This window comes from Myxocyprinus asiaticus, chromosome 48, assembly GCF_019703515.2.
Source record: "Myxocyprinus asiaticus isolate MX2 ecotype Aquarium Trade chromosome 48, UBuf_Myxa_2, whole genome shotgun sequence".
In the NCBI taxonomy this organism is placed as follows: Eukaryota; Metazoa; Chordata; class Actinopteri; order Cypriniformes; family Catostomidae; genus Myxocyprinus; species Myxocyprinus asiaticus.
The window spans coordinates 15,648,499-15,660,595 of NC_059391.1; the positions used below are offsets into that span (position 1 = coordinate 15,648,499).

Here is a 12,097-nt window from a genome sequence, read left to right on the forward strand (position 1 = left end):
AAATATCTCCATGAAACAAACAACAACAACAAAAAAAAAAACACTTATGTAAGAACTAGGAAGAAACAAACTCCTCTCAGACCTGTTGTCTGCTGTCAACACCTTTATCTCAGCCTGCCTCCCATCTTGCCTTTGCCACGTCCCTTGGCACTAAGATTAAAAAAAAGCATTTATTTATTTAATTAGCTTTTGCAGATTGTGGCTTTTAAATTAATTTGACTCACACAAAGCAGTTTGAGATTGTGAGCTTGTAATTCTTACCTCTGGTGATCCTGGACCCGTGAAAGGAGCTGATTAATCTGTGAGACAGGATCAAAAGCTGATGCAGTGATAATGAACACAACCTGTTTACCTTGGAATAGACCTCAAGCCATAGAGTTATTTGAAATGAAAGGTGCATTCAGTAATATTTTTCCTAAATAAGTTTTACTCCTAAAGAATTTTGAAACGTATAAAATCATGACCACTCAAGATATGAAGACTCCAGTCATATCAGTAACATTATAAAAGCTTTATATTTTACATCGAGAGGGTCTTCTTGTGGGGGCTGCCATTTTAGAATCACATGACCAGCTGAATACTACTCTAAATTTCAGTAACTGCCCTGTTATTCTACAATTTAACTCATGGATTAAATTAACCATGGCTGACTGTGAATAGTGAATTTGTACAAAGGCATCTACCTGAAAACTATTGATTTTGAATGATTCTGCATCCAAGCTACTAAGTGCCAGCGCCAAAACGACGTAAAAAATCAAATAAAAATACTGAGTGCACCTTTAAACCATCACTTGCTGTAAAACTGTGCTCAAAAACAACCAGTTTGACAGAAGCACTACAAAAGTACCATATTGCAAATTGTTTAACTGATCACTAGTTCTCTTCTGTAAAGTTCTCTACTCTTGAAGTCAATTCAGGTCGTTTGAAGCATATCTTGCCTTTTTGCGTAGTAACAAATGTTTAAAAAATGGGTGAGGGACAGCCTTTGGTCACCCCTGCATCATAATGGATCTGGGTATACAGTTAAAGCAGTCATTCTGTTTGATGTTTGATAGATTTTTTCTTTCTTGAAAACCATGATGGGCTGTACCAACATCTTAAACCTGGAAAGTCACCATTTACTTGGATCTTAATAAATTTAGACATCACTTACATCATATTTCTGCCGTTTAAATTTCTCGTTCAGATCATATTTTTCTGCCTCCAGCTCCATCAGCCACTGCCACAACTCGTTGGCTTTATCCCTGCAAAGAGTGACAGTAATGGCAGAATTTCTTTTTGAAAGTTGATTTGAGATATTGAGTGCAGTTTCTCATAATATTAACTGGTTAAGGAGAGATCAATGGTAAATGACAACTATCAACCAGCGGACAGTGAAAGAAAGAAGTCTTAGAATACTATCAAATTTACAGGGTTGCAAGGGTCATTTAAAACCTCAGAATTTTAAAATTGTGATTTCAAGGCCTGGAAAATACATGGAAATTTCTGTAGTCAATACAGATTTTTTCTATTCATGCATGTCTAAAATTTCTATTTGCTAAAAATTTCTCTTTTTGAGTACTTTCAATAGAATGATACATTTAAAAAGCCTTATCCAGTAACCATGAACGACTGGAAAAGTCATGAAAAAGACATGAAATTCCTTGATTTCACTTGTCAGAATCCTGAATTAAAATTACTGTTAGCAGAAAATGTGGCTTCTGAGATTTGTCTTTAGCATATTGTAGAACAGTCCATAATGTGAATGTAAAAAGACTCGTACTTGAGTTTGTCCTCACTCAAATGGTCAGTGTTAAGTGGTTTTCGTCGCTCAGCCAGGATCTTCTTCTTTTTCTCCCTTTCTGTCTGTTTCTTGGCACCTTTGCGTCCTTCACCCTTTTGGTCCAACAATAATTATAACATTAATGGGAATATCAGCATAGAATGAACATGTGACTTGAGAATATTATGGTCTTAAATATAGTGCACACTGACCTTCTGTTGTATGCCGCCGTACTGATGGGTCTTGTTAGTGAGAGCTTTCTTCTTCTTGGCATCTTCATCATGTTTCTTTCTGTGCTCTTCCTGTTCCTTTCTCTCTCGCTCTTCCTGTAAAGATTTTAGATTTTAAAATGATTTTTTTTTTTTTTTTTAATTATGTATCTTTGGTTTACTCATTAAAGGGATAGTTCACCCCAAAATGAAAATTATCTCATGATTTACACACCCTCCTGGCATCCCAGATGTGTATGACTTTCTTTTTCTGCAGAACACAAATTAAGATTTTTAGAGAAATATTTCAGCTCTGTTGGTCCTCACAATGCAAGTGAATGGGTGCCAACATTTTTATGCTCCAAAATCCACATAAAGGCAGAATAAAAGTAATCCATAAGACTCCAGTAAATAAATCTGTGTGTTCAGATATGATAGGTGTGGGTGAGAAACAGATAAATATTTAAGTAATTTTTTATCATAAATTCTCCTCCCTCCCCAGAAGGGCGATATGCACGAAGAATGTGAATCACCAAAAACAGAGGGAAAAAGTGAAAGTGAAGGAAAATAAGACTTAAATATTGATCTGTTTCTCACTCTCACCTATCGTATCAATTTACAAGATATGGATTCAACCACTGGAGTCATATGGAGCACTTTTATGTTACTCTCAGAGGCGGACTGGCCATTGGGAGAACCGAGACTTTTCCCGGTGTGCCGGCCGTGATATGCCAAAGTGGACCTACAGAGCTGAGATATTCTTTTAAAAATCTTCATTTGTGTTCAGCAGATGAAATTTAGTCATACACATCTGGGATGGCATGAGGGTGAGTAAATTATGAGAGAATTTTAATTTTTGGGTGAACTATCCCTTTAAGCAACTGCAATGCTAAGCATAGCATAGTGTTTCCCATTAGCATGCATTTATCATGCTAGCATTCACTGTACTAACTAGTTAATCACAGAAATAGGTTTGAATTTAATTTACAGTAGTTCAGTTTACTCTGTTCAATTAGGTTCACGCTACTTGAAGTATTTAAGAAAACTCATTTTAAACATGTGGAACCACTGTCCATGACTGAATCAAGTTCAGCCAAAGAGTTATTTTTTAGAGTGCAGCCCTGAGTTTAAAACATTTGTACATTTAAGTTTGTACATTGTACATTGAGAATTCTAATAGTTTAGTCTTTTATTCGTAAGGATTTGGTCCATGTTGAAATAAGCAGCAAGTGTCTATGCCAAAGACAGAAAGTGGTGACAGTTAATATCTGCAGGCACTCACGGCAAGTCTGGCCTGACGCTCTTTCTCTCTCTCGGCTCGTACTCTCTGCTGCTCGGCTCTCTCGGCACGCCTATTCTCCTGGTAAAACACAGCATTTACATATATATAAGGAGCTGCATAACAGGAGTATAAACTCAAGACATTTACATCAGCAATAAACAAATGCTCAGTAAGAGAATAGGAGAAACTCACAATTCTGTTAACCAGAGCAATAAGTTCCTCCTCATCTTTCTGCCTCTGGATGAAGTGAGCTTCAATAAGAGATTGCAGCTCAGATAAATCCTTCTCTTGACGCTTACGGTGGATGTCCTGTTACATACAAATGCTGCAGGTTACAGAGAGTGTGTGTGAGATTAAACGGGATGTCACAGATAGAAAATCTCAGACTTACATCAAAATCTACTTTATCTCCCTCTGGAATCTTTGGTGCTTGGATATTTGGTAGAAACCTTAGGATAAAAGATTATGACACAGTTAAGGAACCAAACAGTTTGTTCGAAAGATACATCTGATTGTTTGAAGAATATAATGGAACTCACTTTGGTTTAGACTTGGAGTCATCCACTACATTTGGAGAGTTGGTTGTTTTTTAACAGCAATGGAAATGAAAAGAAAAGCACATAAAAAAGCAATTTCAAGTCAGTAATATAACTTATTTTAGTGGAACAAATGAACGTATTGCACGTGATGCCATGTGATACAATACCTTCCTCCCTTTTTAAATAATTGGACAAAAATCACACACACAGACAAAAGAGAAACAAAAGATTTGCAAGTGAAAATGCAATACATACAAAATTAATTGCATGGTTTATAATCATTTGTCATTGATTACTGTCAGATTCTATTCCATTCTATTCTATTATTAAAATGCTAAAATCAAAAACATTGCAAACTGAGGAAATTAAAATATTGTTACTCACTGAACCCCCTCATCCATCACATCTTCTGTATCAGACATGTCTGTCAATCCATCAAACATTACAAGCAGGTTAGATGGGCAATCTGCATCTACATTTACTAACACATCTACAGAGCAACATCAGTGTGCAAAACTTGTATATCAATATATTTGAGCAAACAACCCTCTAAAATATTTTGAAAAGCACTTTTGTGGATGGTCCATGTTATTGTCATTTACATAAAGAATTGAATGTAATGAACTCTAGCTAAATGTTCCTATAATGGAAAAAAATGGGAGAAAATACCTAAACTTAAAGAATTATTTTTATTTATCTCAAAATTCCTCTTACCAGGTTCTTTGTCAATCTCTGAGGTGGAGCAGCTCTCCTTTAGAGTGCAGCGTTGAGGCAGGTGACTCAGTCTTAAGGCTAACATACTAACAGACCACGTGACCACATTGCCCTCTCATTGGTGTGTGTGTGTAGAGAGGCTTCGTCTATTGTTAGACCTTCGAATGCATTTCAGTGAAATTCTAAAAGCACACATTCTATACAACCTGTTCATAGCTGGCCTTGTTTTGCTGCCCCATGAAACCCAACACATTCACAGAAAAGCAGTTTCTTGAAAGTAGACAAATGCCAAATGGTCTACTGGACCTGTGAGTGCTGTGCACAAAATACACACAGTGAGAGAGATACAGTATGTGTGGATGTATCTGTGAAAACTTGTTTGGCAAATACAGTAGTCGTACACTCATTGTGTTTTACACTGACAATTTAAATTTGTAAGAAAAGAAATAGGACATACAGCAAATTAATGGATTTTATTGATTTTGTGCACGGGTTTAGCTATAGTACTACCAAACTTCTAAACACTTTATAATGCTGAAACTGAAGTTATTTTTCTTCTCTGAACACAAGGCATTTGATATACAGTGTCCCTAAAAAAGTATTTGGACACTTAACCACACTTGAAAATGAATGAATGTTATTGTATTACATAAAATATCAAACCAAGTGGATTTTATGTATGTATTTATTTATAAAAGAAATATTAATATGCATTTATAAATAATTAATATAAATATTATAAATATTTTTATTATAAATAATTGATATTAATATGAATTATTACTATTATTAATAATGCATTTTATTTTATTTAATCACTAAAATGACTTTGGAACCAATTGTTTAAAATCAATTACACAAAAGTACGTTCTGAGAAAAGCTCTAACATGATTTGTTTACTGTTGCCACTTGACTTTGTTATAATGTATCATGTACAATCATTTAAATGTGATTAATCACGATTAATCATGATTAATCACAGAAAACTGTGCGACCAATTAGTAAAAAAATCATAATTATCGATTCACAGCCCTAATTTTATTATCTATGCAAGGAAAAGTGTGGCTTAAGTGCAAATACTTTCTGGTAAAGCAAAAAGCAATATGATCAGCACAGCACAATCAAAAACCTACAAGTCATATGTTAGATTGAGCATGGGAGTTCAAACATTTACACTTGACAATTGAACTACACAACAGGACTTAAAAAACAAAAAATCAACTGAGCCACAAAGTTCTGTTTTCGCTAATCAGTTTTGGGAGTCAAGGGGAGGTGATCCCCTTGAACTGGTTAGTATGTCAGCAATGATAACATATCACAAAGTATTGCATCATGAGGGTAAAATTAACAGCTACTGTATTCAGTCATTTGATCCTCCATGCACATGAGGCTAAACTGAGAGAAGTGGGAGTTCCAAAGTCTCAAGGCATCATTATGTTTATTTAATGAATCAATGATAATAAAGAAGGAAATTATATCCAGGGAAATTAACTTTTTTAATCAAGGCTAGATTAAGCTCAAGAATTTTGTTTACTGGGAGGTATTATAATTCTGCTCAAGAGAGCAAAAATCTCCTATGAATAATTACATTTAGCTGTAATTATTCAGATGTACTGTAGTGTAAGAGTTTATATGATTCAAATGTGCAAATGACCTTTTCATCAGTAAGAAAAGGAAAAATGGTGTGCTTCAAGCACAGAGCCAAAAGATGATTTTAACCTTATATCTGTCCTTTATTACAGGTTCTGTCTCTCCTACTTATTATTTCATCAGATTAAATTTATAAAGCATAAATCAGTGGCTCCCAACTAGTTGGTTGAGACCCAACAACATTGCCGATCTGAACTGGTAAGGTAGCAGACAGCAGGGTAAAACATGTCTAAATGCAAATAATAAAATGCAACTAACACATACTGTATATATTAATGCATAGCTAGCAAAACAAACTAAATAGGTAATCAACATTCAGAAATGTTCCGGGTTCAGTACATATTAAGCTCAACTGACAGCATTTGTAGCATAATGTTGATTACCACAAAAATATATATTAAAAAAGCAAAAACCAGGGTCAGTGAGAAACTTACAATGGAACTGAATGGGGCCAGTCCATATACATTAAAATACACACTGTTTCAACAGTATAGCCACAAGATGTAAACATTATGTGTTATTCTGTACTTCATAATTTTAGTGTGATAAAATCGCTTACAGGGTTTATTGGTGTTACATCGTTATGGCAACAAAGTTGCAGGCTATTATTGAATATACCTTCACAAATAAGGTTAATAAGCAATTATATCACACTAAAATCAAGTAAACACATATAATGTTTGTCTTGTGGCTGTGCTTTTTGAAACAATGTGTATTTTTTTACATGTATGTATTGACCCCATTCACTTCCATTGTAAGTGCCTAACTGTAACTGATTATTTACTATTATGGCACAAATACTGTTGATTGAGCTTAACTTGTACTGAACCTGGAACGTTTATTTGAAAGGGAGGTGAAAATGCTTCCAATATTTTTAGCTTCAGCAATCAGACTTGATTGTGTTTTGGCACAAATTTATCTGTCACTTGGTATAATATCTAATACTAATTCTAATAGCCCAGTATTTGTTCCATGTGTCAGGCTGGTAAATCACAATTCTGCAGTAATTTTTGTTAACAATTCTGCATATTGGGGGGCCTGGGCAGCTCAGTGAGTGTTGATGCTGACTACCACCCCTGGAGTCATGAGTTCGAATCCAGGTGTGCTGAGTGACTCCAGCCAGGTCTGCCAAGCAACCAAATTGGCCCAGTTGCTAGGGAGGGTAGTGTCACATGGGGAAACCTCCTCGTGGTCATGATTAGTGGTTCTCGCTCTCAATGGGGTGGAATGAAAGTTGTGCGTGGATCGCGGAGAGTAGCATGAGCCTCCACGTGCTGTGAGTCTCCGCGGTGTCATGCACAGTGAGCCACGTGATAAGATGCGCGGATTGACGGTTTCAGAGGCGGAGGCAACTGAGACTTGTCCTCCGCCACCCGGATTGAGGTGGGTAACCGTGCCACCACGAAGACCTAGTAAGTAGTGGGAATTGGGCATTCCAAATTGTGGGAAAAAAAATTAAAATAATTCTGCATGTTGTTTGGCCTATGCATTACATGATAATTGTAATACATTTCAATGTTTGATTTTGAGGACTTTTGTTTGTTGTACAATAAACAATTTTGCTACTGGGTCGGGTTGCCACTTGACGTCTCATGTAAAATCTAGATCCTAAAGCAAAACCAACTGAGAACCACCTGTACAAATCACTGCATATTTTATGGATACGTCTTTAATTTTGCCTGATCTGGGGTCTGGTCAGATGTCTTCATTTTCTTGTTCCTGCAAAATACAAGGGAATAATGCGAAGAAGAGAACTGTGTTAGTGAGTGAACAAAAAAAAAAAAAAAGAATAAGAGAGCTAAAGAGAAATCAGTGGATACATTTGTTCTTCATGGCTACTGTATGAGTTACATCATATTCATAACTTACTTTTTCAACACATCCTCAAATACACAAAAGCAAATAGATCACTCCTCTTCACCTGTTCCCAGTTAGTTTGTTAACATGTTGGTGTCATGACCCAGATAAACACACATGACTTGGTCAGAGGTCTCAAGTTATCATCTATGTGACTTTCAAGGACAAATTCAGCTGAAAGACCAGAGCTGTGGATAGCCTAAGTTCTTACTAAAAGAACTAAACCACATAAACATGGTCCTAGCCAAAGTATATGCTACATTTGGGTGTTAAGGCAGTTAATGTGACACAATCTATCACAAAATACTTTTATCCATTCCCTAACTCTGAATATTAAAACTGCATTAATGCAGTGAAATGCGTCCATGCAGAGTGACAACAGAACAGCTGCGCCAGGGAATGCGATGCGTCACGGGCCTCTGCCACACAATGCTGCACGGGTGGTGCAGTGGGAATCGAACACGTTGGAATTATGCCTGACACGTCGACAGCCCACAGAGTACCAATGCAGGAGGACATGGTCATGCCTTTAAATATAATGTGGCGTGATGTTTGAATGAGAGATTTATGACTGTGCTGGCCAGTTATGATTATGACTTTAGAAGACATTTACATTTACATTTAATAACATTTAGTAATCTAGCAGATGCTGTTATCTAAAGTGTCTTACAAATGAGGAATAAAGCAAAAGCGATTCGTCCTAAGGAGGCAATAACATGAGAAGTGCTGCAATCCAGAGTCTCAAACTGCTCAGAGAAGTACAAGGGAGGAGGGTGAGAGACAGCGGTAAGAGAATGCACAAAGTTTTTTTTTTTTTTAAAGAAAGACAGTTAGTGCATTAGTAGAGTTTATGCTGTCACCACGCTGTCAGTTAAAACCCCTCCCACTTCAACACCACTTTTTTAGTTTGTTCGTTTTTTGGGAAGAGCAGGGATAATTTTTTTTTTTTGTGCCAATTTATTCACATAATGTCAAGGCCAAACCTACAAAATCAAGCCACAAAACAACACAAAAACATAAGTCACTTTTGAAATAACAATAACTGTTTAAAATGTCTTATTGTTAAAATTATGAAACAACTTGCTCAAAACTGTTCTTATTGAAACTGTCCATTATTTTGGGGAAAAGTAGAGGATTGAATTGTGTGTGCACATACCTGATATAGCCACTGTGTGTACATAATGCTTTAAGTTATAATTACTAATTTCAATTGTACCTGCTCTCCCCTATACTGTGTAATCTTATATCAGAACTTTACAAATATAAAATGCAAATGTAAAAAATTGAACTTAACAAATGTAAACTTTACAAATGTAAAGTTCTTTACAAACACCTTGTAAAAAAATATAGGTATATGGAACTGAATTGCTGAAAAAAAAGAAAGAAATCCCCCCACACTAAAGTCACTCACCATTAGTGACGAATTTACTCCTGGCTGTGAACACCTGGAAGAAAAGCAACACCTCAAGAACGTGATATGAAATAAAGCCCTGTCCACACTATTCTGTTTATGTTTGAAACTTCCATTTTTCCAGACATCATCGTTTTCCAAATTATGCGGTTAATGGAGAGTTTTTTCCATAAAGGATAATGGCATTCTAGTGTAGATGAGAGGTGTAAACATAGCAAAATCAAAGAGTTTTCATACGAAAATGTGTTAATGTGGACGTGGCCAAAGTCAGGTAGAAGAAATTTTTGGTACTTTTAAGGAATAGTTCACCCAGAAATGAAGGATAGAAGAATGTCTCAGCTCTGTAGGTCCATACAATGTTAGTGAATGGCGACCAAAACTTTGAAGCTCCTAAAAGCACATAAAGGTAGCATAATCCCTAAGACTCCAGTGGTTTAATCCATGTCTTCTGAAGCGATCTAATCAGTTTTATGTGAAAACAAACCAAAATTAACTCATTTTTCACTGCACATTTTGCCATTGCAGTCTCTAGACAAGATAATTATTTTAAGCTTGATTACACTTCCTAGTGCTTGACGCATGTGCAAAGTGCTAGTTGGCGCTACGAAGTGTAATCGTGTTTGAAATCATGATTGCAAGATGTACAGTGAATTAGGAGTTACATTTTGGTCTGTTCTCACCTAAAACCGATTAGATAGCTTCAGAAGACATAGATTAAACCACTGGAGTATGGATTACTTTTATACTACCTTTATGTGCTTTTTGGAGCTTCAAAGTTCTGGCTGCTATTCACTTGCATAGAATGGACCTACAGAGCAGAGAAATTCTTCTAAAAATCTTTGTGTTCTGCAGAAGATAAAAGGTCATACACATCTGGGATGGCATGAGGGTAAGTAAATGATGAGAGAATTCTTTTTTATTTTTTTTGGGTGAACTAGTATTAACAGTATAAACAGTGTTTTATACATAATTTTATCTATTTGATTTGTTGACCAAAAAAAGGGAAAAATTAGCACTGCAAATAAGTGATCATTGTTTTTGGAATGGGGGTGAAAGGATACAGGTGTGGTGATGGATCATTGTACATCAAACCAGTGCCACAAAAAATCAAGTCATACAAAACTAATCACTGAGAAGGTACAGAACCTTGAAGATGGAAGAGCAGCCACACTTTGAAACAGACTAGGCAGAGTAGTAACTAACAATGAAGCGGGTATAGGTGAGCTAATAATATTTGTACAGTGAATAACAAGCCATAAAACAAAGTGAAATCAACAAGTTTCAGGCACTTCTTCTGTACTCACTGATACCTCAAGATATGGGGGTTTATATCAATGCTTTTTCTGGGTAAGTCAAGGAAAACAGTGAATAAATGGAAAGTTACTTGACTTTGTCGAACTGTACACTGTGTAATGTTTGACTCTGCTTACCTTGGCAGGTGATGAGCCTTTTGTTTCCCATAGACCACGTGTTTTAGTTACATCAGCTGGCTTCTGGTCCTGTCAAAAGCACAAAATAGAATCACAGATAATAGGCTGCCAGTGGCTTTGCCTATTAAAGCAAGCTTGATTTAAGTTTACCTTTCATGGATTAAGTAGAAGCAGAGGAAAGACAATGGAAAGTGTAACAGGAAAGGTATAAGGAAAAGGCCAAGTCTAAAGGAGTGGGAAAGAGACAGTTAAAATCAGTAATGAAAGAGGAAAAAGTACAGTGACTGTACCATTGCACAGTGATGGTATCAGATGGCAATACCATGGTACTTTGATATACTGTATATAGTTCTGAATGATTACCATATTCATAATTTTGCATGAAAAGATAATGAGAAACATTCATTCAGTCAAGTGTGTCCAAACTTTTGCCCAGTAGTGTAGTTTATGTAGTGGCTTGTAGGAAGTTCAAAATAATTTTGATTAATGTAGTACTTCTTAAATCTAAACCACCAACAGATGGTCAGAAGCAATACATTAAAGACTCACTGGAGGGCCACCATGCACCATACAAAATATAATAGACTGTTCAGCTGAATATATTCTTGCTAGGACAACAACCTGTGTGAAATCACCCTTGACTGTTCCTGTGAGAATTTTGCATTGTCTGATTTCACTGAAAAGTTCCCTAATGTTTTGCAGTCTAAGAGAATTGGTTAAGTTAAACCTGATACAATGTCAAATGAAAATTGATTAAGCTGAATTCTGTTTGAACTAAACCTAGCATAAAACAACTTTTAAAAGAAATCCCCTCTTAGACACTATATCTGTGTTGTATTTCAGTATTTATAACATTTTGCAGACTCCAACCACATATATCATTTTAAGTGAAATCTCCACAGAGAGGGTCATCTGATGGTCATAGATGATGGTTTGAGCAAGCCACAGTATTCAATGTCTCCTTCATATACAGTTACTGAGCTCTGTTAGACTCTCATTCACTTCTAACTGTATGTGTTTTACAGTAAGAGTGACTCTGATCTTAAAGGTTGGTAAGAGAAGCTTGAAATAAACATGAGTGAATGTGAAATAGCTCGAGAGAGAGAGACAGAGAGAGGAGAAGACCAACACATCAGCACAAACGATACAGAATTGCAACAGCTTAACCTCTTATTCATTTCTACTCAATATTTATGTTTTTGTGTTGCAAAGACAAAAATTCGCCAAGGGGTTGACAAGAACA

General features: G+C 36.0%; 2 protein-coding genes across 6 annotated transcripts in view; both read right to left on the reverse strand.

Annotated features, from left to right (window-relative positions):
• Window positions 1-1,138: 1,138 nt before the first annotated feature.
• Window positions 1,139-4,591, reverse strand: LOC127437338 (troponin T, cardiac muscle isoforms-like). Its single transcript, XM_051692175.1, has 8 exons — window positions 4,507-4,591; window positions 4,177-4,282; window positions 3,645-3,702; window positions 3,446-3,562; window positions 3,254-3,331; window positions 1,975-2,088; window positions 1,763-1,875; window positions 1,139-1,244 (listed from the first exon to the last, which is right to left on the reverse strand). Exons 1-8 carry the CDS (start codon window positions 4,589-4,591, stop codon window positions 1,139-1,141), a joined length of 777 nt encoding a protein of 258 aa, XP_051548135.1.
• The window catches only part of LOC127437566 (non-muscle caldesmon-like), a 29,207-nt gene continuing 20,581 nt past the window's right edge, over window positions 3,472-12,097 (reverse strand). For 3 of the 5 annotated variants that reach the window (XM_051692566.1, XM_051692562.1, XM_051692563.1), the window contains 5 exons: window positions 10,855-10,923; window positions 9,425-9,458; window positions 3,793-7,875; window positions 3,645-3,702; window positions 3,472-3,562 (listed from right to left, as the gene is read on the reverse strand). In XM_051692566.1, the coding sequence (XP_051548526.1) occupies window positions 7,862-7,875; window positions 9,425-9,458; window positions 10,855-10,923 (117 nt within the window). In that variant the 3' untranslated portion in view covers window positions 3,472-3,562; window positions 3,645-3,702; window positions 3,793-7,861. Of the gene's footprint in view, window positions 3,563-3,644; window positions 3,703-3,792; window positions 7,876-9,424; window positions 9,459-10,734; window positions 10,768-10,854; window positions 10,924-12,097 lie in introns of all 5 variants that reach the window. The other 2 variants (XM_051692564.1, XM_051692565.1) reach the window with 2 other exon arrangements.

What these genes read in the sequence shown, in the direction of transcription:
- LOC127437338 (XM_051692175.1), bottom strand. Translation starts at nt 4,591, where the DNA reads ATGTTAGCCTTAAGACTGAGTCACCTGCCTCAACGCTGCACTCTAAAG. An exon ending in GAGATAAAGTAGATTTTGAT is followed by an intron (nt 3,563 to 3,644) that starts GTAAGTCTGAGA and finishes TGTATGTAACAG; the next exon opens with GACATCCACCGTAAGCGTCA. An exon ending in ACGGCGGCATACAACAGAAG is followed by an intron (nt 1,876 to 1,974) that starts GTCAGTGTGCAC and finishes TTGGACCAAAAG; the next exon opens with GGTGAAGGACGCAAAGGTGC.